This window comes from Taeniopygia guttata, chromosome 3 (assembly GCF_048771995.1).
Source record: "Taeniopygia guttata chromosome 3, bTaeGut7.mat, whole genome shotgun sequence".
NCBI lineage: Eukaryota > Metazoa > Chordata > Aves > Passeriformes > Estrildidae > Taeniopygia > Taeniopygia guttata.
Window position 1 is genome coordinate 103148413 of NC_133027.1, and position 26053 is coordinate 103174465.

The 26053-nt window shown below is 39.6% G+C and overlaps 1 protein-coding gene across 1 annotated transcript in view; it reads left to right on the forward strand.

The window, feature by feature from the left end:
* Positions 1 to 781: 781 nt before the first annotated feature.
* Positions 782 to 26053, forward strand: part of PPP2R5A (protein phosphatase 2 regulatory subunit B'alpha) — a 40635-nt gene continuing 15363 nt past the window's right edge. Inside the window, exons 1-4 of the mRNA XM_072927541.1 lie at positions 782 to 851; positions 1087 to 1313; positions 16676 to 16872; positions 21890 to 21991. Of these exons, the coding sequence (XP_072783642.1) occupies positions 1163 to 1313; positions 16676 to 16872; positions 21890 to 21991 (450 nt within the window). The 5' untranslated portion in view covers positions 782 to 851; positions 1087 to 1162. The remainder of the gene's footprint in view (positions 852 to 1086; positions 1314 to 16675; positions 16873 to 21889; positions 21992 to 26053) is intronic.

The following is a 26053-nucleotide window of genomic DNA, read 5'->3' on the forward strand; positions in this document are numbered from 1 at the left end:
GCCCAGCGGAGGCGAAAGGAAACCTAAAGCGCTGAGGCGTCGGGAGGGTGGGCGAAAAAACCCCAAAAATTCGGGAGCGGTGGGGACACGGCACGGAGATGCGCTTGCGCGCTGCCGCGACTCCCGGCGCTCCCGGCTCCCGGTCAAACACCCTTTCGGCGCCGTCCCTGTGAGCGGCACCCCCGGGCGCGGGACCCGCCGTGCTCGCTGCGCCGCGGGATTGGCCGGAGCGCGCCCCGCCCGCCATCCCGCCCCTTCCCCTTCCCTTTCCCCTTCCCTTTCCCTTTCCCTTTCCCCTTCCCTTCCCCCGCCGGGAAGCCCCGCCCGCCCCGCCTCCCCCGCTCCCGGCTGGAGGAGCCGGCTGTCAATCATCCGGTGCCCGGCGCGCGGTCCAACTCCCGCGTTCTCCCCGGGCCGCCGCGGGCGGAGCGGGGGGCGTTCCGCATTCCTCTCCCTCCATTGGTCGCTCTTGGCCGTCAATCACCCGTCGCCGCCAACCGCGGCCGCTGCCACCGCCCTCGCCCCGCCCCTCCCCTCAACTCCGCTCGCTCCGCCAAGTTGCGCGGCCGCTGCCCGGCGGCTCCGGGGTTGTGGCGGCGCCACGCGTGGCGGCCCCCGGCGGAGCGCGACGAGGCGGGATGACGGCAGAGGCGTGGGGAGCGCCCGGCGGCGGCTGAAGGCGGACAAGGGGCGTGTGGAAGCGAGCGGCTGAAACCCAGGGGCGAGTTCGGCTGATGACAGCGGGCTCGACTGAAGGGGACGCAGAGCGAACCGGCTGAGGACAGCGGGACCCCGGGAGGGAAAGTTTGGCGCTCGCCCGCCCCCGCCCCGCCGGGCAAAGTTGTCTTTGGGTTTGTTTGTTTGTTTTCCCTTTCCTCCTCCTCCTCCCCCCTTCCGCTCCCCCGCCGGCTCCGCGCGGGGAGGAAACGGCGAGGGAAGCAGGAACTGAGGAGCGACCCGGGAGCCTCCCCAGCGCCCGGCAGAGCCCGCTCCGCTCCTCTCCTCGTCGGTGCGGTGCGTGAGGGCAGCCAGGACTTCGTTTTTGGTGGTGTTTTTCGTTGTTGGTTTTTTTTTTTTTTTTTTAAGTCCCTTTGTTTTTTGCCCGCCCGCTTCTCCCTCCGGTACAATATATGCTCGTGGAGAGCCGCCCCGCCGCCCAGCCATGTCGGCGGCCATCTCTGCCGCGGAGAAGGTGGATGGCTTCACTCGGAAATCGGTGCGCAAGGCGCAGAGGCAGAAGCGCTCGCAGGGCTCCTCGCAGTTCCGCAGCCAGGGCAGCGCGGTGGAGCTCTCGCCGCTGCCCCAGCTCAAAGGTACGAGCCTGCCCTCCCCTCCGGCTGCAGGTGCCGCTGCCCACACCGCCTGCCCCGCGCCCTCTGCCCTTTAGCCGTGTCCTCCCCTGCCCCCGGTGCTTTCCAGGTAGGGACCCGCGGCAGGAATTGCTCCTCTGCTCGCACCAACCAGCGCCGCTGTCCCGGGCGCCGACTCCGCTAACTCGCCACCCCCCCTATTCTGGCTGTTCGCGTGTGTTTTAAGGTCTTACTGAGGAAAACGTAGACGGTAAGTTGAGTTGGGGAGTGCAAGCAATTGAGCGCTAAAATCTGGGAGCGAGCGGTGGCTCCTCCCACGGGGGCTTTTGCGAAGAGGAGCTGTGCCCGAGGCGTGACATCCCGAGGTAGCGGAGAGAGTTCGCCTTCGGCTGCCCCGGCTTCCGCACCGCTCCCGGGCGGTGCTGGGACGGCCTTTTGCTGCTCTCCAGGAGTTGCCTCGGAGACTTCCTTCAGCACAGTCTGTGTGGAGACACTCTCAAGTGAATGAAAACTCTGGATGAAGCGGAAAATAGGCAGTGAAGGTTTTATCTGCTGTGCTGGTTCTAAAATTTGAGAAGGCTCAGTTCATTAGGTCATAAAAATGAAGAGAAGTTCATTGCAAACTTCTAGATCTTTGACCATCCGAATACATTTCTGTATATTTTTAAAATTACGAAAAAGATATGTTGAGAGAGTATAAAGCTTGTTATTAAAGCATTTATCAGGGACTTGAAAAATAAGGTAGAGCAATTACCTTAACGTGACTTAGCATGTTAATTTTACTTCCACTGGCTTTAAAGTCTTAAGGCTTTTGAAGCTGCATCATGTGATGGTGGAAAAAAATATCTGATTTGCAGTGAATATCCAAAATCTGAATGAGATATAGTAAACTTAAAAATATTCCTAGGTACTAAGTTTGGATTTTTTTCAGTTTGATTTTATGGCATTTACAGTCATGTCCCTACTATTTCAAGGCTGTCACGTTTTCCTGCTCTTTGAGTGACAGATGTACATGAATCATAAATCTGGCTCTTAGCAGAAATGTTATTGACTAGAAATAAGCTTAGGCAAGGGAATAACAAGGGCAGGGTTGTTTGGTTTTAAAATGTTTGTTGCAGTGGGTTTGGGTGTTAGTTTTAACAACAGCAGGGTTGGTCTCGCTCCTTGTTTTGGGCTTTCCTTCCTCTATGAAGTTGTGTCCTGTCTTGGTCCACTACTTTGATTTAAAGGATTTATAGCCTGGATAATTTGTTTGACATCAAGGTTCAGTTTCTGCTGTTTCCATGCTGTTTAGACAGTACATTTTCCTCAGAGCTGAATTTGAGAAACCACACTTGGGACTTGTAAAGGCCCTTGGTAAATACTGCACATAGGTGGCAGACTTCAGAAAGTTTGAATACTGGTCCAGCAAATAGTTAAACATACGTGTGTTATGCAGGGAGCAATTCCAGCTTCAATCAGCAAAATTTCCAAGTTTACATTCTTTGCTGAGCTGGGACTTTTAATATTAAATTTTTAACTCTGCATTATTAAGTCTTGTCGTTTTGTGAGTGTGGTTTTACAGCTTTTTACTTTTCTGTAATACAGAAAAATTTTGCATGCCATCAGCAGCTCACATGTTTGGAAATTTGAAGCCATAAACCAGCAAAGGAATTTCTTCAGTTATGCAGGGTTTTATAGTAGTTTGAATCGCCTTATTGCCTTAAGTTCTTAAAGGAAAATCCCTTCAGTCTTTATGCTTATGATTCAGATGTGAAGTCTTGCCTTGGAGACCTGCTTCAGAACAGAAATTGTGGGCAAAATATACTTTTATGAGCTGTAGTGTCCCAAGTAGGCAGTTTGCAGAAAGTCAAGCAGCACTCCTTTTGCTTGCATTTTTCCTTTAGGTTTGTGATGTTAGATTTGTCCGGTAGCTGTTGACATGGGATGGTTTCTTTTCATAATGCTCCCTCTCTCCTTTTTCCTTTTAAACCTTCCTTGCCTCTGAAACCAGAAAAGGTTCTAAAAAGAGTTTGCTCTCTCTACAAATGGATCGTTTTATAAAACTATTTGTTCTAATCACGTGTGTCTTGGGAAGATAAATCTTTGCTTTATTTGTTAAAGTTGGTATGGAATTTAGCAATAGTCTTGATGCTGCCAGTGTAATATCATCTACAGAATCATGAGCCAGAATTTACAGGGATGGGCTGGAAAAGGAAAGTACAGTCATTATAATGATGCCTACGGGTGCTCAGCATACACTTAGTAATTAGAATAAGTTTTTACTTTTACAGACCTCTTCAAATAAGTGTTAAACCGGAGGTATTTCAAACCTGTATTGGGAGAAAATGCAATATTTTTAGATTAAAAAGCTGTTTGGTATTGTGCTGCTGTAAAATATTTCATCTATTGTCTTGTTTTATCACTTTTAAGAGATAATAGTCTAAAATAAGTATAAACAGTATTTTAAAACTCCCCAGTAGGTTTGTCAGATTGGCCCAAAGCACTTGCATCTATTTTACTGGAGGGAGAGATGTTCCAGAAGAAAAACAGAAATTACCCATCACTTTAGAAAGTTGTGGGATTTTTCCTTTTCTGAAGGGGTTGCTTTGTTTGCCACTGGAATGGCCAGCTCAGATGGTGAGACACACTTTCAGAGTTGTACTGTTTTAAAGCCTTTAGACAGATAATCTTAAATATACATATTTCTGCAGTTAATTGTACTGCTGCTCTGAATTGCCAAAATTCTGTGCTTTGGCTGTGTATTTCTTCTATCACTGATATATCACATCTCTTACTAGTGAGTAACAGTCCCCAGTAGCAGGAACTCTTCGCTTCAGAGGTGTTTTTTTTGGGGAGGAGTGAGATGGAGAGGAGGGATGGTAAGGTTCTGTGTTGTGATTAACATTCAGCTTTGTCTTTGTGTGTGATGATATCTATCCTGTGTAGGTGAAAGCTCAGCAAAACCTGACTGATGGCAGGACACTCAAAATAATTTAGTAATGTGTTCTTCAGTTAATTTAGGAGATTTCCTAAAGCATTGTTATTCAGGACAGTGTCCATCTTGCTATATTATTTAACAACGGAATAAGAAATACTGAAGACACAATGATGATATTTAAAATAAAAAAAAAGATTGTTTAATCACCTCCCAATCTTCTCTTCATTTTGTTACCTAAAGTTTGCAGAATAAAAGAATTTTGAAGAATCTTCAGCCAAAGTAATGTGCTGGAACACAGCAGGATTTTGTCATTTCATGGGCAATTCTGAGAGTGTTGCTTTTAAAGAAATCTGGCAAAGTAGTGTTATTTTTGTTATCTTAAGAAGTGATGATTTTGTCCCAATAGGAGATTGTTTTAAGAGACTGCAATAGAACATGGCAGTTACCTTCATTTTTGAAAAAGAGATGCAGCTTGACCTTGGAACCAGATCTGACTCTCTCCAGTAGATGTATGCATGCTTGTCTCAGTCACTGTTGGTTGAAGCGGATGTAGAAATACAGGTGGAAAGTGGTGAATAGAAAACCCAACTTGTTGCTTTTATTTAGTGCAGTTGATATGGTCTGTCAGGTTGTAAAGCAAATATATTTTTTTTTCTTCTGTGTACCAAACATGTCAGCTGCAGCTGGAAAGAATAAATATTTCCTGATGCCTCTTACCCTCACAAGAGAAGAACTGGAAGGTGGTCCAGAAATCTTTCAGCCATGAACTAGCAATAGTTAGAAGGATCTCTGTGGGGCTGAGAGTTACAGGGGTGGAGTGTACTGGAATGAGAAGACATTTTTAAGAAGTGTGTAGTGTCAGCATTCAAATACAGGGTGTAAAATAAGTGTTAACTCTGGTTATTTTCTTAAACCACTGAGAGAGAGCTTGGCTTTGGATCTAAGCTGGTTGCTGTGTTTAAGCTAAGCTTTTGTGGGAATGTTGCAGAGAGGCCAGGTAACCTTGCTGATAGGTAAAATTTTAATGTTATTAAATCTGAGGATCAGTTCAAGCTTCACACTTTGAATGGTTTTGAGTCACACTGTGTGCTTCAGAGTGACATAAATAAGTGGAATTAAAAACAGCTGAGAGGAATTTTCTTGTCATATTAAGTTGCCTTTGCTCCCCAAGGGAAAATGTGCTTCAAAGTTTTAGAATGGTTTACTTTTACTACAGCCTTAATAAATATTTATAAGTGAAAGGACAGTTTTCTCTCTCAGATTTGCACTTGGTTTTTTGTGTCCCTCATGATTAATTATTTCCTCTTCTGTAGTCCCCCATCCTCCACTGTGCAACTGTGATAGTCTTGGATGAGTTTTTCCTTAAAAGTGAAAACCTTTAATTCAGATGAAGAATGAGGATGTTCTGTTAGGAATTTATGTTTACCTTTTACTATAATCTCAGCAGGACATACTATGAAGTAGTCAAAACTTCCTTTTTAGTGAAGTTACAGTCTTGAGAAATAAACAGCCTATAACAGATGAAAAACCTGTAGTAGTTCCATGAAAAACGAGCTGTTTGAATTTTTTTCTATATTAAGGAACTGTTCCTAGTTTATGGAGTGGAACATTTTGGTTTTTATTCTTAACAAATTGACCTTTTTATCCGTAGACTTGAATTTTTAGTCTCAGAATATACTTCCATCAAAAGCAACTCCTAAATATAGAGCCTATTGACTATCTTCACATGAACTTTTCTATTTCAATCTTTCACATCTTCTGTGTGCCAGCTTAGTATCAGATTTCTTTTTCCATATTCATTGCTTTCTGGTTTAGTCAGATAGTAGCTTTGCTGGTGCTGAATTTAATGTTAGTTGCTGTGGGAAATACAAATGGAATTAGTTATTTCTGCAGGCTATCTGATCAAAAGATTATTACTTCAACCTATAGATTTGAGGTTTTTTTAAACATCTGTCTATCTTAAAATCATTCAGTGTTTTTCAAAAGTGTCATACCAACCGTTCTGGACAGATGAATATTATTTTAAATCACAGAGGGGATATGTGTTGTGTTCTGATGAAAAAAAAAGACACTTCCATTGAGAAGGCTGTAAAATTTAGCTTCTATACCCTTGTTGTCCTGACTCCTGTTTTAATCTAGCAGGTTAAAATTATGGCTTTTAGCAGCATGTGGATTTGGAGGGTTGGAGCTGCAGCCTAATTGGATTAATAGGTAGTAAATAATACCTGTTTTAGAAGACTCCCTTGGCAAAATGCTCTACTAGAAACTAGATAGTGACAGCTTCTTTTTAAAGTGTGAATCAGAGAATTACTGAACTAGTTTCTCTCAAGTTTTGCTGAATTTGTGGCCAGTGAATAATGTTGTCTGCAAGATGCAAGTATGTTTTTGCTTGAGAGTGGAGTTCATCATAGTTAAGGTTGCCTTTGGTTTGCCTCCACAAGACCTTGTTCTCAGCTGCTCTTAACATTGCTGAATTGTTTGGACAGAAGTTTTCCATGCCAAGTATGGACAGTTTTATTTGCAGTTCTTCCTCAAGCTAATTTTCTTATTTTCAGCAAAACCAATTCAAACTACTTTGAACACTAGAGGAAAGCTAAATTGTATAGTGTCAACATTAAAAAAAAACAAAAAACCAACCCAAAACAAACTGTGAATTGTGTTGAGGTTTAATGCATGCAGATCTTTGGAGCTTAGCACATGGTTTTAATGCAAATGAACCTCATGTGGTCCAAATTCTTGTTTCTGTAGATGCTTGGTCCTTCAAAATACAGAGGCACAGCTTTTATTTTATTAATTCATTCCAAGTGACATTGTACAGGAGAGTATAGGGGGAAAAAAGAGTGGGCTTTCTAAAAAAAGTTCTAATTTAGTGTAATTGTGTAAAACTTTTGAAAAGCGTGCCCATATTTTCCATTTCAAATTCTATGCTTGAAAGATGGCATACATGTAAGATTGAAGTCTTGTTAAGCAGCAAAATTTTTGTTCCCTGTCCATATAAAAGCAACAAATAGTGAGAATTGAGCTTAGGTCTTGAATTATGTATGGGAAACAAGCTTGTGCATTTCAACATAGTTGGGTTCTGTAGGAAAGCAGTTCTTGTTGTTTTGAGAAGAAAAATTAAGATATGAGTATCAGCACCCTCTTGAGAGACATGGACTTGGTCCCACAGTACAGTCAGGAAGGGCAAGGTTTAGTAATACATATTTGTTCATTTTCCCTTAAGAGTAAGAAGCAGGATCAAAATAAACCAAATACATCAAAATTATGTAAATTGAGTTTAAAAATATCCAAGAGATTTCACCAAATGGGAGGGGACTTAAAGTGCAGGTTCCCTCATTACTGAACACTTCATATTTAGAGTTCTTGGTAGAAAAAGTGTAACTGTTAGAGTATGGTTAAAATTGATGAAAAAATATCTCAGCCTTTTATTTATGAGGCTAAATGTCTACTTCACTTAAATTAAGCAAAGAGATCCCACAAATGTTTGCTACTGCTCAGGATGATCTGTTCTTGTTGAGGTTGGTGGGAGTTGGGTCACTGAATGCAGCAAAACCAGGATTTCACTTGTATTCCCTGTCTAACTTAATCATAGTTCTTTCCACTGCAACATAAGCATAAAGCATCTCCTTATTGATCTGTGAAGACTTTGACAATTAAGAAACATCTGTTTAGCCAATTTGTGAACTTTGTATTTATCCAAGGATTTAATCCAGTACTTGTAACTTCCATGCAGATTTACACTGGACTCCAAAGGAAGAGGTGGGTTTTCCTCGTGTTTTGAAAAGTTAGGTTGGCTGTTTCCTCTGGCACACATTTCCTATTAAATTACTCCTGTATGCATCTCTTTAATGTTTAAAAGCTAAGTGCTAAATTAACTACAAGATAAGTTTCTCTACTTCTGTTAAATTGTGTTTAACAGCTACCCTTGGTTTCAATAAAGGGTGTTTTTATATTTCACTTAGCACTAATATTGCCATGTGAAAATTACATGAGTGTTTCTTCAAGTTTCTGGAAAATAAACAAACAAACTTGATTTGTGTTGACTTGCATGTTCTTGTGTGATGTCAAATTGGAGCAACTTCATCTTACTCAAAATTAATTTTATACTTAGATATGGTGAGGAAATGATGGGAAAGTTAATGGATTTTTAATCTGTTAATAATATGCAACACAGATCCACTTATGGCATACTTCATAATTACCACTCATTAATTATAAACTACCATAATGTCAGTCAGACAGGAATTTTGCAGTTGACTTAAAGTAAAGGGAACTTAAATTGCAAATACAGTTGCTGTCCCTTCAGACTTACAAGGTGCAAAACAATTGGTTTCGTTCAAGCAAAGTGATTAGGACCCTGTGAATTGAAAATGTTATTAATGCAGTCCTAGATAATGGGTATTAAGCTGAAATTTCTGCTGAGCCTGTGTGGCACACAGCTTTGTCACCTGCTTTATGGCTGTCTGCATGCCCTGGTAAAATTTGTGCAGAGCACTACGGGTGTTGAGGGGTAAAACAGGGAGCAGAGCTGCTCAGATTATTCTTTTAATTCTTAGCAGGGTACATGTGAAATGCTTCCTTGAATCCACCTTGTCACACCCTCAAGGGCTTTATTGCATATTCAAATGGAAATTTGAATTCAAAGTGGAAAAGTGTAAATATCATCATATTTTGGGAACATGGAGCATCATACCAATTGTCCCTTCTGATCTTTTTGATCTGACACTCTCAGAAGCTTGGTCTGTACTGTCCTTCCATTTCTGTAGACCCTTGGGTTTTGTTGGTGGTTAATTTTCCTGGCACAAGAGTGAGTTACCTGGAGTGACAAGTTGCTTGTGCAGCTTTTCTGAGTACGTTCACCTTGTGGCTCATTCAGTAACCTGATTTAGATTTTTAAAGAAATTACCTGTTTACATACACAGGGCTTTACCTTTATTTGCCCTCTTGTTAGGAGTACTTCTTGAAAGCATCTCTGTTTTACCATAACAAAAATCTCTGTGCATTTCAGTATTTAGAAAGCTTTTTAGGAGCTGTCTTTTCTGTTCGGGAAAGTAGTTTCAATTCTTGGGCCTGTGTATTAATTTCTGTAGTTTTGAGTTAAAGTGCTATCTATCCCATATTCACATCTTTTGAGAAACAATTTCCCATTCAAAAAATCAATTGCTCTCTTTTCTTGCCTGAGTGACCTGGCTATGGAGATGAATTCCATAATAGGATTTATCACCCTGAAATTTAGAGGTTTCTTCCTTAAAGAGGCAGGTTCCTGTTTTAAATTAATTTTTTAGAGGCTCTGGGTATATTCAAAAAAGGCTTACCCTGCCATATGATCAGTCACTAAAACTGCTTTATGGATTTTAAATATGACAGCAAATACAGTAGCAGAGTGTGCCAAAACCATAAACGAATGCATTGGAGAGCATTATAGTTGGCTTATGGGTGGGATCAAGCTTGTTTCAAGTACAAGAGCAGTGGGGGAGTAATTGTTTTTTGAAAATATAACACTTCAGCTGTGTAAGAAGTGAAACTTCTTTAACTTTTCTAATAAATACAGTATCACTCTGAACAAAACTTCATATGGTTAGCCATGTGCAAATTCCTTAAAACTCGGTACTTTCAAAAGCAGCACTGATTCAACTGTGTCAGTCTGTTGGACAATTTTTTTTTTCCTTGCTTTTCCTTGTTGTTGCATGGAACTGAATTTCAGCTTGATTCTGAACTGCTGGTATGCTCTTGAGGTAACCTTTGTATTGTTAAACTTGTACATTTTGTAAAGGGTGACTTTAGGGTGTTTTTTGTTCCTGTTCCAGTGATTAGTATGCTTGGTGAGTTTTTATTTATTTAAAGACCCAATGGTGCTTTAATTCTTCAGTTTTTAGAAAGTGTGGTAGAAACAAGGTGAATTGTGGCAGACCCAGTTACTAGAGTCTAACTTTAAGGACCAAAAGGGTAATTTGTATTACTTTTTGCATCTTAACTGCTTGTTGTCTTCTGTAATTAAACAGTAAGAAATAGGGCTATTAATACAAAAGCATTTCAGTACTTTCTTAATCTCTAAAAGTGTCTTGGTTGGCTCAAATCTTAATTAAAATCAAGGGATTTAACATGGTAGTAGCTGGAGACCCTTAACTGTGTGAAGTTATAAGAAAGCCTGGAAGATAGTAGAAACCATTAGGAATCCAGATAAGACACTTGCAATTCATTATCATTGCAAGAAGCCGTGTCACAGAGTTTGTGACAGATGTTGTTAGATCAGCGTGGGCTTTTCAGATTTTCTGGACTGATTTGTTGAGGTCAACTGCTGGCCACATGGAGCAGCAGCTGAGACTCTGAACAATCAGTGTCTTACTGGGTGGGAGACAGCTTTCCAGGAGTCCTTCTTAGTAAATGACTTAAAAATTACCTGTAGCCTACACTTGTAACTAACTCTCTAAATCACAGTGCTGTATGTGAACAAAAGGAATTGGTGATTGTTTTTCTCATCTAGTTTTACTTCTAATATGTGATTTCCTTTTTTTTTTTCCCTTCCCTGGCATGTATCACAAAATTAATCTTAAATTCAGAATATTCCAGTGAGCAAAATTTCTGATTTTCTTACTGTTTCAAAAGAGACTGGAGATTTACCACATGGAGGGTGCCACAGTGTGCAGATCTTGTTTGATGACCACCTACAGGATAGTTTACTTAAAAATGGAAGTACAGGAGAAGCTCAGCTTGTCTTGGTTCCCCTTTGCAGTCCTGATTTCTGAAATGAAGAGGTTAAATGTTAGTGGGAGCACCTGGGTCCTAGGCAGGATTGACCAACTTGGCAGTTCTGTGCCAAGTCTTTTTTGTGGTTGTTTTGGTTTGGTTTTTGTTTATCTCCTACAGGTTATACAAATTTATTTTCAGTAATGTCTGAAAATGCATTCTTATTTCATTGTCTTTCAAATCTCTTTCTCTAGTGAACAAACTTGCTATTCAATAAGGAGCTGATTAACTTTTAGGATACATAAAGTTGTTCTGACTCCTTTATCTGTCCTGGAAAGTCAGAGTTCTGTTTACTGACAACATGGAGAAAAATTCACTCAGCCCCTTCTGGAGTCTTAGGAACAGCTGTAGATTTTGGGGTAACGGGTAATTTGAAAACACATTCTTTGAACTCTTGATTGTAGGGGGCAGAGGGAAAACTTACAACCCTGGTCTACTAAAAAATACTGCTTATTCTTTAGGGTGGTGAAGATTTTTTAGTATGGAAAACCTGAAAATATTAATGAAAAGTACCTTGGATGCCTACAGTGCTGCACAGAGCTCATCTGAGTAGCCCCATCAGTTTCAGTGGGGCTGTTGAGCTGCCAAAAGCTGGAATTGTGGGACCTTCTCCTATGGGTTACTGGAGAATGTTATACACTACGAGCCAAATGTACTGGGGCTGCATTTTTTCTTTAAAAAGGAGCTTAAAGTGATTTAAAGCAAAACAAAATCCCCAAAATAACCAAACCCCACAATAAACACAAAATCCAAAATGTATTATTCTCAAAAGTCTCTAATTTAAGTGAAAAATCTTACCTACATGTTATCTCATGCCTCAGTACTTGGGTGGTACAGTTCCAGAGGAGATGGTGAACTAACTTAGCAGCTCACTGCAGAGAGCTTCTGCTCCTGTCTCTAATCTTGTGCCAGAGCTGATGCACATCAGGCCCCTCCAGAAGCCATTTAACCTCACTAATAGGACCATGTTATTGAGTTAAAGCAGCTTAGGAAGAGCCTGAGAAGTTCCAGAGCCAGTGCTGATGGATGGATGTGACTGGAGCAGAGAAGGGGAAGGGAGGAGTAAATGGGAAAGGGAGAGAGACCTCTCTCAATCTCTGTCAGCAATGCCTTTGCTGCCTGTCAGGCTGCAGATGGAGACTTCTGAGAACCTGGAAACACTCTGTGCTCTGTTGTAAAATAAACTTCACCAAAACTGCAGTTGATGCAAAACCAAATCTAACAATGTTTTGCCATGCCTATGACATCAGCACTGACACTCAGAGGCTAGGAGAGATCACAATGATCATGTACACAAGAGCTCTCTGGGACAAAACCAAATATTAAATTTAGGTCAAATGGGACTCCCCAAGCTTGGTGTATGTAAGTGGGGCAGAGTTTATCACACACACTACCTCCTTTTCAGACTAATGGTGTCTCTGAAAGGAGCAAGGCTGTACAAAATTAAATTAAAAGCCCCAAATTTAAAATTAAATTAAAAGCCCCAAACCCAGAGATTTGCTGTCTCAGTCCACATGCTCCTCTCTCCATGTCAGTGTTAAGGCTTTGTCCTGCTCCAGCAGATTCCTCCACCAAGTGCAGCTGAATATAGTGCAGTAGGTGTAACCAGGCAGCAGAGACTAAATCCAAAACTTTGCACTGTGGAGTGGAGCATAATTACGACATGATCCTTTTTCATGTATTCAATTTGTCAGGGAATTATGTAGAAATGTAGAATTGTCACCAGGTTCTAAGGAGATGGGTGTTTTTTCTGTAATATCGTTGTCCTCTAGGGTATGAACTGCTTTAAGAGGCTGTCAGATAGAAGCTCCTTGGTTGTTTCTCTGGCTTCTGCATCTCCTTGGGATAGCTCTTTCAGGAAAAAGTAGAAATATTTAATTAGTGAGACTTAAAAAAAAATGGAAGATGTTTGCAAATATATGAGGGCTTTTATTTTGTATTGGCAGGGAAACTATGAATTTTATTCTTGTTGTTTGTGTAGTTGTGAGAGTTTTTGTGGATTTAGAGTCTGGTTTCTGCTGATGAATTAAGGATTATGTTAGGTTCTCTGGCTTTGTACTGAAGGTCTTGGGTAAACAATTGTGTTGAGAAAGGAGAATTGTCTTTCTTTTCCTTCCAGGAGGAAGGCCTGTAAATGAAAGAGGTAAATACATTGTAGGAAGACATCGTTGTAGTGTGTTTTTTTTCTCCAGTTATGTACCAGTGAAGTAGTTCTTGTGAATTCTTTTTCTTTTCATGTTTTGCTTGGGCCTTCTCTAGAAAGATTAGTCTCTTAACTCAATATTCCATGCTTAGATTTGCATTGATGATCTTATAAATTTGCAAGCATTTGATTTGGAGACAAATCTGTACAATCATGCAGTTTCAACGTTTTAAAATTTCTGCTCAGGAAGAGCTCCCAAGTCAAATTGCTTGCTACTTTTTGTCCTTTATTATTGTGCCTACTGTCTGTAATGAGGGGGAGTTTGTAAACAGTAGAAATAGTCTGTGGAGAATTTAAGTATTATGAAGTGCAGCAATCAAATTAAGTATTTTAATCAGGTACAAGCTGTCTACTATCTATCATGGAAATGACCAGAGGCAAGTCATGATTAAAGTGGATCATAATTTGCAATAATTCTTTTGGTGCTGGATGTTAAGTTTTTGTTTCAGGATTTCCCATTATTATGCTTGATTCAGGGTTGTTTCATTGAGGCATCCACTGTCTACTTTGAACCCAATTTATCTTCTGTGGTCTTTATGGTATTTAGGGTATTTGAAGAATAACAATTATCTTGAACTCCACATGTACGATTTAAATCTTCATAGAATATTAGATTGAAGCTGGTTTAAAAACCATGCCGTGGGTTGTTCAACTACTAAAGCTAAAAGCTCCAGTATTTATGCAGTTATGGTGGCACAGTTTATTTTATTCCTAGAACTAGAATAATCTATCATGATATGATTTTGTGTGGCATAAAGTTGTCTAGCTTTCACCGTGCTGGGATAAAGGCAAGGCTTTGAAAAGTTAAGAGCCCTATCTGACAAACAACTTTTCCTCAATCACTTGATGGTTCCCATGGTACCTTTCATAACATTCCTGGGACAAATGTGCAATGTGTCAAGCAGGGATTGAGCACTTGAAGGCAGATTGTGCTGATAGAACAGAGCTGGCTTTCTTGTTACCTTATTTTTGCCATAGTTGCACATAATTTTCATCTCTTGCAGATGACTAGAGATGATAAGTTGATAAAATAATTGTGTTTCCCCTTGCAAGTCCAAAAAAAGGATGTGTGCTTAAGAAGGTACTTCCTTTGGTTTTACTTGAAATGTTTTAATAGTAACAAAATAGATTAATGGGTGGGTTTTTCATTTGAGGAAACAATTGAGAGAGATCAGGTTGCTAATGAAATAGACTGCTCATGCATGGCAGGGGAGAGACTCTCTTTTACTCTGGTGTCTAACCAGAAGTGGCTAATGCAGGAATTTATTTGGTGTCCTAGGGAAGGTAATAAGTGATTTAATTATTTTGTATGAATTCCAGTTACTGGCTTTTAACCTGAGGTCTTTAGTCTGTTTGAACAATGGTTAGAAGTATTCAGGTGCTGTCTGCTGGTTTTTGAAACTTCTAAGTAAATTTTGCTTAGTGATAATTCATTTTTAATTTTTTGATTTTTTTTTTTATCATCAGCTAACTGTATTGTATTAGCTGTGCCTCACTTGTGGACCTGTGTAAGTCGGACTGTAGTTGAGTTTGTAGTGAGGAAAAATAAGAGTAGGCTTAGTTCCTGTGTTAGTCTGGCTGTCAGCTTGGGGCTAGCAACCAAAAAAGCTGCCCTCCCTATGTCGGTTCCTTAAATTAGGCTTTTTTGGATTTTGTCCTCAGCATGTCACTGTTACTGCTTTGTTGCTATGATACAATACTTACTCATGCAATCCGCTGTAGAATATTAGAAGATCTGAGCTGAAATGTTATGTAACTTACAAATGTTTTTACAGCTGATGTTCATTATTTTGCAGAGTGTAACAATTCGTGTCTTTGTAGTTATCTGAGTGAAATAAGCATCTTGCAAGGTTTTTTCTTCAAAAGAAAAACGGTTCAAATGGCAGAACTGACATTCAGAAGTGTGACTTGTTCTTCATGAGGGAGTAGTAATTGGTGGCTCGTTCAAAAGCTCCGGGAAGTTGTTATGCTCTGCTAATGGGATCATAACTGGGAAAGGGAACACAATCCAGGATTCTGGTGCTGAGTTTCCAGGGCACAGCGAGCAGTGTGGGTTACACTGGAGGCGTCTCAGTCCATTTCAGCAATTACTTTTTGCTTATGGAAACGAAGCAATTCTATCAGGTAACTACTGAATATTAAACCTGCTGTTGGCTGTTGTTGTTCCAGCCACTAAATGAAAGGTGCTTTGGTAGGAAACCTGAGAAACAGGCATTATCAGAGTGAACTTTAAAGTTATAGAGGTTAATGATGATTGTTGAATTAGAATAATTCTAAAACATTAAAGAGAAGCATGAGATATTTTGTGATTTGATCAGGTTTTAAAGTGAGACTTAAGATTTTCTGTACTCAGTTGCCTTTTCTTGTCTTGATTTTTTTTTTTGTGTGTGATGAAACAGCAGTGCTTATAGCAATACTGCAGTGAATGAATGGTGCTAAGGGATGTAGTCAGGCTGTAAGCAGTCTTGAAAATTCTTCAGGGGAGAGCATTCTCTATTTGGAGATAAAATTGGAGTACTATTTTTTCACCCAAGTGAGTGAAATGCCAACTGGCTGATAGATGAGGTGACGCTGTATTGGTCCAGTAGCTTTGAACCCCTATAAACAGTTGAAAACAAGATGCATTAAACTAAATTTTCAGTTAAAACCATGACTTTTTAATGATTGTTATGATCATGCAGCTTTCAAGCAGTTACAACATACTAAGTATGTATTAAATTTTTGAAGTGTTGTGCTTGATAATCCGTCTCTTTTAGAGTAGATGTGAAATGCTAATGGAGGAATTCCGCTTATCAGATTACAGAGGTACTGAATGCCAAAATGAAAATGCTAAGTCACAGCCAAACATGTTGTCTTAATAGGCCAGAAAATCTGGAAAACCCTTATATGACCAAGATTGTCATAAGTTATTTAGACCAAGGCATTAAAATTCAGGATTAATCCTTTTGAAATATTGGAGTTTTTTCTTCAGAGAACCATAGATCACATGATGTCGAAAGTATGTGAAGCATTTTGCATTGGGGTAAAAAGACAAGGTTCCTTCAAAGCAGATTTTACAGCTTTTAAGCAGGTTACATAATGAAGGATTAGGGAACAGAATGAGACAAATCGGATGAATGAAAGGTTAGTTTGATGTACTGCTTCTGGATATGACTTCTGGTTGTGGAGAGCAGAGACTTGTTAATGTTTATGTATTTAAAATAAAGTTATTTCAGTAACTCATCGCTGGTAAACAAATTTACTGCTATGTCTTTGTTATTTCTTTCATGTACCAAAAGTTGGAGATGGTAGATGTTTCATTCTGACATACAGATATTTTCAGTTTTGGCAAAATATCTTAATAATTTGCTGTTAGTTTGCTGACTACAAAGCACAATTTTTCCCCATTAAAAAAACAAGTCATAGCTATGCAAATTCTTGTCAACAAAATAGATAGAGAAATCCTGTCTTTGCTTCTACAGATTTAAGTGTTTGGGGTTTTATTTTCTTTTATAGATGCCACCTTCAATGAACAGCAAGATCTTTTTTGTCAGAAGTTGCAACAGTGTTGTGTGCTCTTTGACTTCATGGACTCTGTTTCAGACCTGAAAAGCAAAGAAATCAAGAGAGCAACACTGAATGAACTGGTTGAATATGTTTCAACAAATCGTGGAGTGATTGTTGAATCAGCTTATGCTGACATAGTGAAAATGGTAAGTAGAGTGCTCTTGTTATAGTTTGTATTTTAATAAAATATCTTAATCAGTTTATGACTCTAATGGTATTTAACTCAGAATTGTGGTTAGTTATTCTGCTTACACAATATAATATAATTTGTTAATGATAACTTGGCTCAGAAAGGCTTGTAAAAGCAAACAACTTTCAGGTTTTAATTATTAGCTGAAACCTGATGCATTCAGGTTAATTAAAGTGAGAGAACTGGTACACTGCAGCTGCTTGTAGTCTGGGTAAGCTTTAAAGTTGTTCTCTTTCAGAAAATGGCAATATTTCAGTGCTGCCTATCTTTATTTTCTAGTGGCAGTGGAGACTTAGGCTAAAGTTTTCTGGTAGTGATTGCTGCAGGTGCTGGTGACAGCAGAAAGGTTTATCAGTATAAGAAAGCAACTCTACTTTGTAAATACTTTTTATGGCTGTTTGTTATTATTTTGGCTTTTAGGGCTGTACTAGAGTAGCCTAAGTGGTTTGCTGAAGTTATAAACCATAGGATGACTTATCCCATGTAATTGCTGGTAATGGCTTGTTGAATAATGAACAAAATATTTGTGGTTATCTGCTGACTTTCCCAGGTGTTTATGTACATTTTCAAATGCTACTTAAGTAATGTTTTTGATCTGCCTATACCCCATGTACAGGGAATGCAATTGAAAGACACATGAGAATAATCTGAAATTTTTTTTCCTAGAAGTGTGAAATGTAAAAACAATGGCTTTAGTGCCCATGCATTTACATTAATGGTTCTCTAAACTTTGGTGAAGTTTACATAGATAAAATACTGACTTTAAAAGAGCTCTCAGGAACATAAGCAGAGCAGTTCAAATATACAACCTGAAACTTGTGTAGTTCTCTATACAGTACAAGTTAGGGCTTTTTTAGGTTCATTTTGTTTGTTGTTTGGTTGGGTTTTTTTTCTGGGCAGCTGATAGGGAAGATCAGATCTTTAATGTAAATAAGTGTGGAAGTTTTGCCATTATACTGAAGGGCTAGGATTATTGAAACCCTTTTAATCGTTTTGGCTGTTTCATCAGATGCTTATTAAGTGTTACAAAAAAATCTGGGACACTGGGGGGTTTTGCATAGTTTCGTTTTGTAAAGGACCTGGTTTTCTGTCCTAAATGTTTTTTACATAAGAAAATAAGGGACAAAGTATGTTCATCTCTTTTTAGGCTTCTTTTTTTTCTTGCTGCTGGTGGCAGCAAGCCTGAATCCTTGCAGTATTTTCTTATTCTGTGTGCCCTCTGTAGCCCCTTGTTAGAAGAAAGAATATCCTAACTAGCCCATAGTACTTGTTGAAGGGAGGTTTTCTTTTATATTGGAGTTGTTTTCTTTTCTTGGAGATAAGGTGGTGTTGAGCTGTTCTTTTGAGGTTTTTTTGTTGTGCAAATGATTGGATTCTGTGGATGCTTGTTTTTCCTTCCATAACAAATTTCCATCTCCTTTACTCCCCTAAAATGACAGAAACTGAAGAAGCTCAGTGAGAGCTTTTTGAGAGCTTGAGACAAAAGATCCCTCCAAGCTTGAATGGTATTTCTAATCTCCCTGGCAACTGGCAGCAGAAAAGGCCTTTGCTGTGAATTAGGACGAAGTACCAGCTTTCAGAAAAAAATCTGCATGGGTCTGTCTCTCCCTCCACATAACACCTGTGTCAGGCTCGAGGCCTCTCTTGGTAGCAAAACTTGTCTGAGATTGAAGAACTACTGTTTCACTTCTGTTTTGTTTGGGTTTTAAGTTTTTAGGCTGTTCAATGTTCCTGCATTAAAAGAAAAAAAAATTGAGTTTTAATGCAAAGTTTGGAGTGTGTTTTTGGGATGAAAAAGTAGAAATGGCCTTAATGAAATCCAGCTATAATCTGGCTGGTAGTAAAGGACAGGCAGACTAAAAAATTCCCTGAAAAAGCATAGAGTGGCAGCAGTGGCAGAAGCAGAAACAATTTCTTTCCAAAGCCCCTTGTCTTTCCCTAGGCCTTGGACAACTTCTCTCCAGCTCACAGAGGAAACAGCCTCAGGTTTCAAACAGGTTTCCTTGGAGTCGCCTGGGCTGTGAGGAGGAGAAGTCAACAATGCCTTAAGGATAGCAGGAAGGGAAATAAAATGTTCTTTCTGGCCGGGGCATGGGCAAGGTCTGTGCAGGTGAGGAGGTGTCTGGCATCCTTTGCTTCCCTGCTGAGCCAAGGTATCACACAGGCTCCTCTGGTTGTCTCTGCTCTGCTTGGATCCTGAGGCAGGGAGCTTGAAATGGGACCAGTGTCATTTCAAGCCACTGACAATGGAACAACATCATTTAAAAAGTCTTTTTTTAAACAGATGTGCAGGACACACTGTAGATTATCTTGGTGCCCTACGCAAGCAGATTTTCCTTCAGCTGAGGGGGAGTTTTGCTTACAAATAGTTTTGAAGGTGTAGCACAGCAGTCAGTGCACTTCTGTTCCGGGTCATCCAAAATAAGTGTCTTCTCTGTTTGGAAGTTCTCAGTTAAAAGCATTCTGAAGCTAAAAGGAAATTAGGATGTGGCATTGTGAATGTTTTAGTTTTTAAAACTTCCCGGGTAATTAGAAAGTTCTACCTTGTATCAATTTTGGGAACATGACAGTACACGTAACTCTTCATCTCCTTGTGCCCATCAACCATGCCTTGTTCCCCAGCAGCATATAAAAATCTAATATAATGAGAGTGTCCTAACAGGCTGTATGAGTTGTGAATTCAGAATTTAAAAGAAATCAGCTATCCTCAATCTGCACTGAAAAAAAACCGCTCAGAAATTGGAATTGAACCTGGTATCTTTCAAATGTTTAGATCAAATGTACAGACAGTAAGAGACTTTTCTTCTTTTTTGTTTTAATATAATTCCTGTATCTCAGTACACTAACTGGCACATTTTCTGATGCCATTTTTTGAAAACTTGGGGGTTTAATTTGGAAAGGTGATGCTGGATTTATCTGGAAATTGATCTAACCTTTTATGGTTTATATTTCTGAAATCACAGTTTTGGGATAAGACATAACTTAGCAAAGAAAAAGAATGCCTTAAATAATATGAGATGTTATAGAGAAGGGTATTGCAAACATAATAAAGTAAATTAACTGGGTTTTTTTGGGAAGACAGGCTAGTATGTAAAAAGCGTGCAAGGTTTATTTGAAGTTTCATATATTCTTGAGAGATTAATAATGCTAGTGGAAGTATTGAATACTCCGAAAATCATACAATTGGTTTTCCAATTTCCAGTAAAGGCCTGGCTGAGAGGCTTGCTGTTTGTTTCTGCTACAGAAGTGTATTTAGGAGGTTTGTTTTGGACATGAAACTTACTCCCTACTCTGAGGTTCCGTGCTGAAGGCTGACCAGCTCAGTTCAGCAAGATGCCTCTAGAAAGAAAAAGAAATGTTCTCAGGAGATGTTACCAGAACGCTTGCAAGCAGTGGTAGAACATTCTCTGTAGGAGACTGATTCATATGCTGGAGGGTTTTATTGAATACCTGGTAAGAGTGAACAAAGCAAATAAGAGAATCAGGATTGTAATGCTGGTTTTTGAGCTTGATTAAAATGAATGTTCTCTGACTCCTGTTTCCACCTCCTCTCCCCCCTAGTCTTTTGTACTTGAGCTTTGGAATCCCAAGTCCCTTGTGTTTATAACATGAAAGGACACCTGTACTGCTTTTTATGGGGTTGTTTGTTTGGGTGGTTTATTTGGTTTGGGGTTTTGTTTTTTTTCATTGTTTTTCCTGTGCATTAAGCTCGGAGACAGCTGAGCCCATCCCTACAGAACTTCACTGCCCTTCCAACCCGGTACTGTGGATTTGCCATGTCCCAACAGGAGACAGTGACACGACACAGAACAAAGGGCATAGGAGGAAATGAAAAGTCAGCTTATGCAATAGCTGTGTATCTTGTTTAATGAAGCAGCTGATTCTTATGTGCAGAGCCAGCTGGGTGACTTCAGGATCTTTCTGAAGTCCTTTTGCTAGATTCTTCAAACACCTTGGAGACTCCTTGAATATGTGCAGGAGGATTTTCTGCAAACCGTCAAACAGCTTCTTTTGTGCTTAGTAGGCTTGGGTGATAAGCAGCTACTTAAAACAGATTTGATCAAAAAGTCTAAAAGAGTTAAAAAGGTGACTGGAAAAGTTGGGTTAAACTTGTTCCTGAAGGAATGGTAGAAAATGCAGAAATTAAGTGAACTGCATATTCTCTTTTGTTTGTGTTAGAGATTTAAATCCAGTATGTGCTATCTGGTGCAGGAGATGACATTTTTTCTTTGACATCTGAATGGTCTTCTATCCATACTTCAGTATACTTCAAAAGTCCTTGAAGAAACCTTTTTAAACTTGTCCTTTTGAAATTGATTTGATGTGACTGTATCGTACTAAAAGTAAACTAGAGTAACTTTAATAAAAAATAGCTACTATGGGAAATGGAAAAGCTAGAATAGTTAGGTTGTTTCTAACTTTCCAAACCCTTGAAACATCTTGAAATATTCAAAGGTGAAAAATGTAAACAGAAATATCTTGAAATCAAGTAAAGAACTGTAGAAATAAGATACATTTTTGGGATCACTTGCCTTACACGACAGACATGCTCTCTCTTATGTGGACAGAGCTCTCTTTAAGTCATAATTGATTAGTTATGTTTAATTTGTGGTCTTATATAAAAACAGCTCTTGGTGTCATGTAGTTAAAATTGTTTTGATAGGGAAGCTGATTTTTTCTTAAACTTCCATAGTTTCAGGGAAAATTTTGGAATATGACCAAGTTTAGCTTCAAGCTTGTAAAGCAGTTGAGACAGAAGTTACTTTCTTATTTACTGATACCTTACTGACATCATACAGACTTCTGGCTGTTTGTATTTTGCAGTTTGGAAAAAATGAGATAGTGATTTCTTACGTTACTTTTTTTAGATGGTTTTGTTTCATTTGATTTCAGGATAAGTGCAGTACCTTAATGAGTGTGACCTGTGAAAGCATAAACAGTGATACAAGTAATTTTTTTTTTTTTGCTTGCAGATTAGTTCTAATATTTTCAGAACACTTCCACCTAGTGATAACCCAGATTTTGATCCAGAAGAAGATGAACCAACACTTGAAGCCTCATGGCCCCACATACAGGTGTGTAATTCCTTTAATTCCAAGCTTTCTTGTAGGACAAGAATCATGGATGCTTCAGTCATTTTGTGCCTTTGTTAAGAACAAGAAAATTGCTTTTATAATACAATTGGTTTTTATACTTGAGAGGGAAAAAAAGTTTTTTAGCATGTATAGATATGGCTGAACGTAACTCTTCCAAGTGGTTTAAATACTATTTCTTAAACAGAGGGATTGCACTGTTACATTGTGTTGTATGTATGTCTTAAAACTGTGGATATTTTAGGTAATTGTGTTCTTCACCTAAGAGGTTTGTTTTCTGCGGCTGGGCAACTTTTTAGTGTTGCTTCGATAAAATATAAGTTAATATTAACAGTTCTGTTTCTCGTGGCAATAACAAAAAATGGAGTAATAGCCTTTATTTGTCCTTTGAGGAAATAGAAATCCCCTCCTTCTTCCCCACCCTCTTCCCTCCCTCCATGCCAAAACTTGACAATATCAGCGTTGTTTGGTAACAGTTGCATGGTTATTCCATTGTTGCACTTCTCTGGTGATCTCGTGATTTTTATAGCTCTGCTGTATCAATCATGTGATTGACTTGAAACACTGCTGAATTTTATTTTATTTTCGATTAACTCTTAGAAGCTGTAAATGTCCAAGCACGTATCTTGGGTAGTTCATTGCTGAATTTGTGTAAGTAGTATCTGTTAAAGAAAAGTAAAGTGGCAACTCCTAGCAGTGGGTAGATAAGGCTGCTGCACATCTTTATACCATTTGTTCTTTCCTCTCAAGGGCTTAAATGCTACTCTGCCCCCATAATATTACAGTTCTAATGCATCCACAAATGGTCTTGTTTTAAAACTGGGCTTCTAATAGTGACTCTAAAAGGTACGTATTCAGCATAGTATTTCAGACGTAAAGAAGAATTAAGTTATCACAAAAAATAACTCTGCAGGTTAAAGGGTGTGATAATTGTTTTCTTATATATGGCCAATTCTAATTCATAGGAGAAATGGCTAGATCTAAACTCGATAAGAGGCTTGTCTTTGTTGGGTGGGGAGGTGCAAGAGCTAAGCAAATGTCTCTTATCAGCAGCAGCACCATCTGACTTCTAAATACCTGTGTCTCAGAGGTGAAATCTGTAAATATTAGCTCAGTTCACTTTAAGTCATAATTAAACTCTAGTCCTGTTCATAGAAAAAGGCCTGTGGATTTTGTGATGGGTTCACATGTGCCTTAGGCTTGCCTGAGAGAAATTGAAAGAGGTTTGTAGCCTTTGGTATTATTTGAAATTTTATTTTTGGGTTTCTTCCTTGCTGTGTTCTAAGGGAATTTTTGTCAGGCTACCTGGTCACTGGTTGTGGATTTCCCTCTCCCCTCTCTGTTGTTCATCCTGTCCTTGGAATCGATCACTCCTTGCAGCACAGTGGAAACAGTTTGTGTTTCCGACTCTGTCCTTTTACAGTTCATGTGCTGCTGGACCATAGAAGACTGAGTTGGATAAATTGCTCATTGCCCTTCAGGAACACAAAGCTGCTGGAAATGTCAGATTTTGTGTGTGGAAGGAAGGCTGTACACAACCATTCTCCTGCCCAGCAAAATACACCATTATTTTTGGCATAGTCTGAAGGACTGCTTAAGAAGGGAAGGTGTGGATGTTTTGCTGGCTCTGATTTGTGATAGATAATTACAAACAAATTCCAAATTATATCCTGATCTGTAGTCAGGTAGCCAGTTTTCTGGGAGTGTAAAGAAAAAAAATCTGAACCTCTACTCTTCTCTGCTTGAATCTGTTGACATAATTGCTTAGTAAGTTACCAGTGTGTGTAGCTACAACAAAAGACTCCAGACCTTCAGTAAAATGAGTGGCACTTGAAAGATGTTGCTTTAAAGCAGTCCTCAGGATGGTTTGTAACAGCCAAAGTAGGTTGAACGTGTTGGCATTTAAAACCAACCATTTAAAGCATTGTGAAGCTTAGGTAGTGACAGAGTTGGTGGAATTGGTAGTTTAAAGCAATAATATTCTAGTGGTCCTTGCAAGACTGAATCACTAAAGTATTAGGAGTTGTATTTCATATCTCTTTGACCCAAGCAGACCAGTTTTGAGAACAAAAAATACTATATCCAATATCTTTCCCCTGATTTAGTATTTCCAAAAGTAATGTTTCTGTTAAGAAAGCTGAGTGTGCCTCTTTCTTTAGGTAGGATCTGTTGTGGCCAGAATCTGTTCTGGCACCCCTAGTTTGATTGTTATGCTTTTAAGTTTACAAACATTAGCACACATGAGAAGGGAGAGTTTGACTTATCCAGAAATGGCCACTGCAGCTGAATTCCTGAAATGCCCTGGAAAAAGAGGCTTTCATGTATGTCCCAAGGCTCACAAGGATTTCCAAAGTTATTTGATACCATATCCAGTTGATATCTTGAATTTAATCTTGGGCAGCTTGTGACAAGATGTTGCAGCATTGTTCTTTTCACTTAGTTCATCTGCTTGATGTCTCTTGCAGTCATTATACGTTTTTATGGAAAGAAGCCATAATTGTCCTTCCTCCCCTGTCCTTTAGGGAAAACAAAATATGTCAATTTAGTGCTCGCTCTTAGAAAGTGTTCTATCCCATGACAATTCTGGTGGCTCTTTCTCTGTATCCTTTCAGGTTTTAATAATTTTCCTCAAGCACATGTAGGTCTGTGCATCTCTCTCTGTGCTGTCAGTATCTTCCTGGAATATCCTAGGATTTCATCTGTCACTTCCATAACTTCATTGTGAGGATGGATGGATCTGAGTCATCCTATGGTTAAACCTTTCTCAGCTTAAGGGCTTGCAAATGCTTAGCAAAGCTTTTTCTTGAAACTCCAGCTTTGCCTTTGAGTTTGCAAACTTGGAACTCCAAATTTGCAAACTTGGAACTCCCAAGTTTGTCTTTGAGTGACTTTGCAATCTTTAGGTTTAATCCTGTATTTACTTTTCTAGAGCTTCAGAGTCAACTTGGCCTTTCATGTGGGTAACATGACATACTTTTATTTTCTCTTTTCCCCCCTGCTGGAAGCTACTGATATTAAGGCAATTATCACACGTGGCTGTTCTTTGTTGTTGTCACTGACAGAAATATTTCATATAGCAATTTGTTACAGAAATCTTGAATTAAGTTAAGTTCCAAAATTAACCCCTATGAAGCTGTGCTATATAACCTCCCTTTGGCCATGTGTTCCCCATTTCTATATGAGTTTATCCAGTTGCTAATTTGAAAAAGATCAGTAGAATCTAGAACCACTAGAATGTTTTGGGTTGGATGGGACCTTTGAAAATCACCTTAGTCTGAGCCCCCTGCCCTGAGAAGAGGCACCTTGCACAAGACCAGGTCGCTCAAGGCACCTGCTGAGTTTGGTGTCATCTGCAAATGTGCTGAGGGTGCTCCCAGTTCCACTCTCTGTGTCACTGATGGAGGTATGAAGCAGCCGTGGTTGAGCTCTTTCAAAGGCAGAGGCTGGAATATGATAACATTTAAAATTCTACTGTTGGATTGTCTATGATGGTGCCAAGAAGATGGTGCCAGGGACAGGACGAGGAGAAATGGCCATACATTGGAGCAGATGAGGAACTTGACACTGAGGGTGGCAGAGCACTGGTTCAGGCTGCCCAGGAAGGTCATGGTCTCTTTCTCTGGAGGCATTCAAACCCCACCTGTCCCTCTGTCACCTGCTCTAGGTGACCTTGCCTGGGCAGAGGGTTGGACTAGATGATTTCCAGAGATCCCTCCCAACCCTAACAGTCCTGTTATTCTATGTAAACTGCTGATGTGAAAAGCTCTTCTTGCAGTCTGTCAGAGGGGGACAAACTGAAGGGTAGCTTGGGTTCCTGAGACTCTGCAGATACAGCTCACCCTCCTTGAGGCTATACATAAGTAACTGTCAGCTCAAATGTTCTGCATAAAAGTACTTACTGTCATGCATTTTTCTGAAGTGAGGTTCCTAATTATAATTATGAATTACTCAGGTGTTGGCTCTCAGTTTAGTTAAGTACTCAGCGTGGTAATAGTTGAAATTCATGCCTTTGAGTATGAGCAGAGCTCTGCATGGGTTTTATTT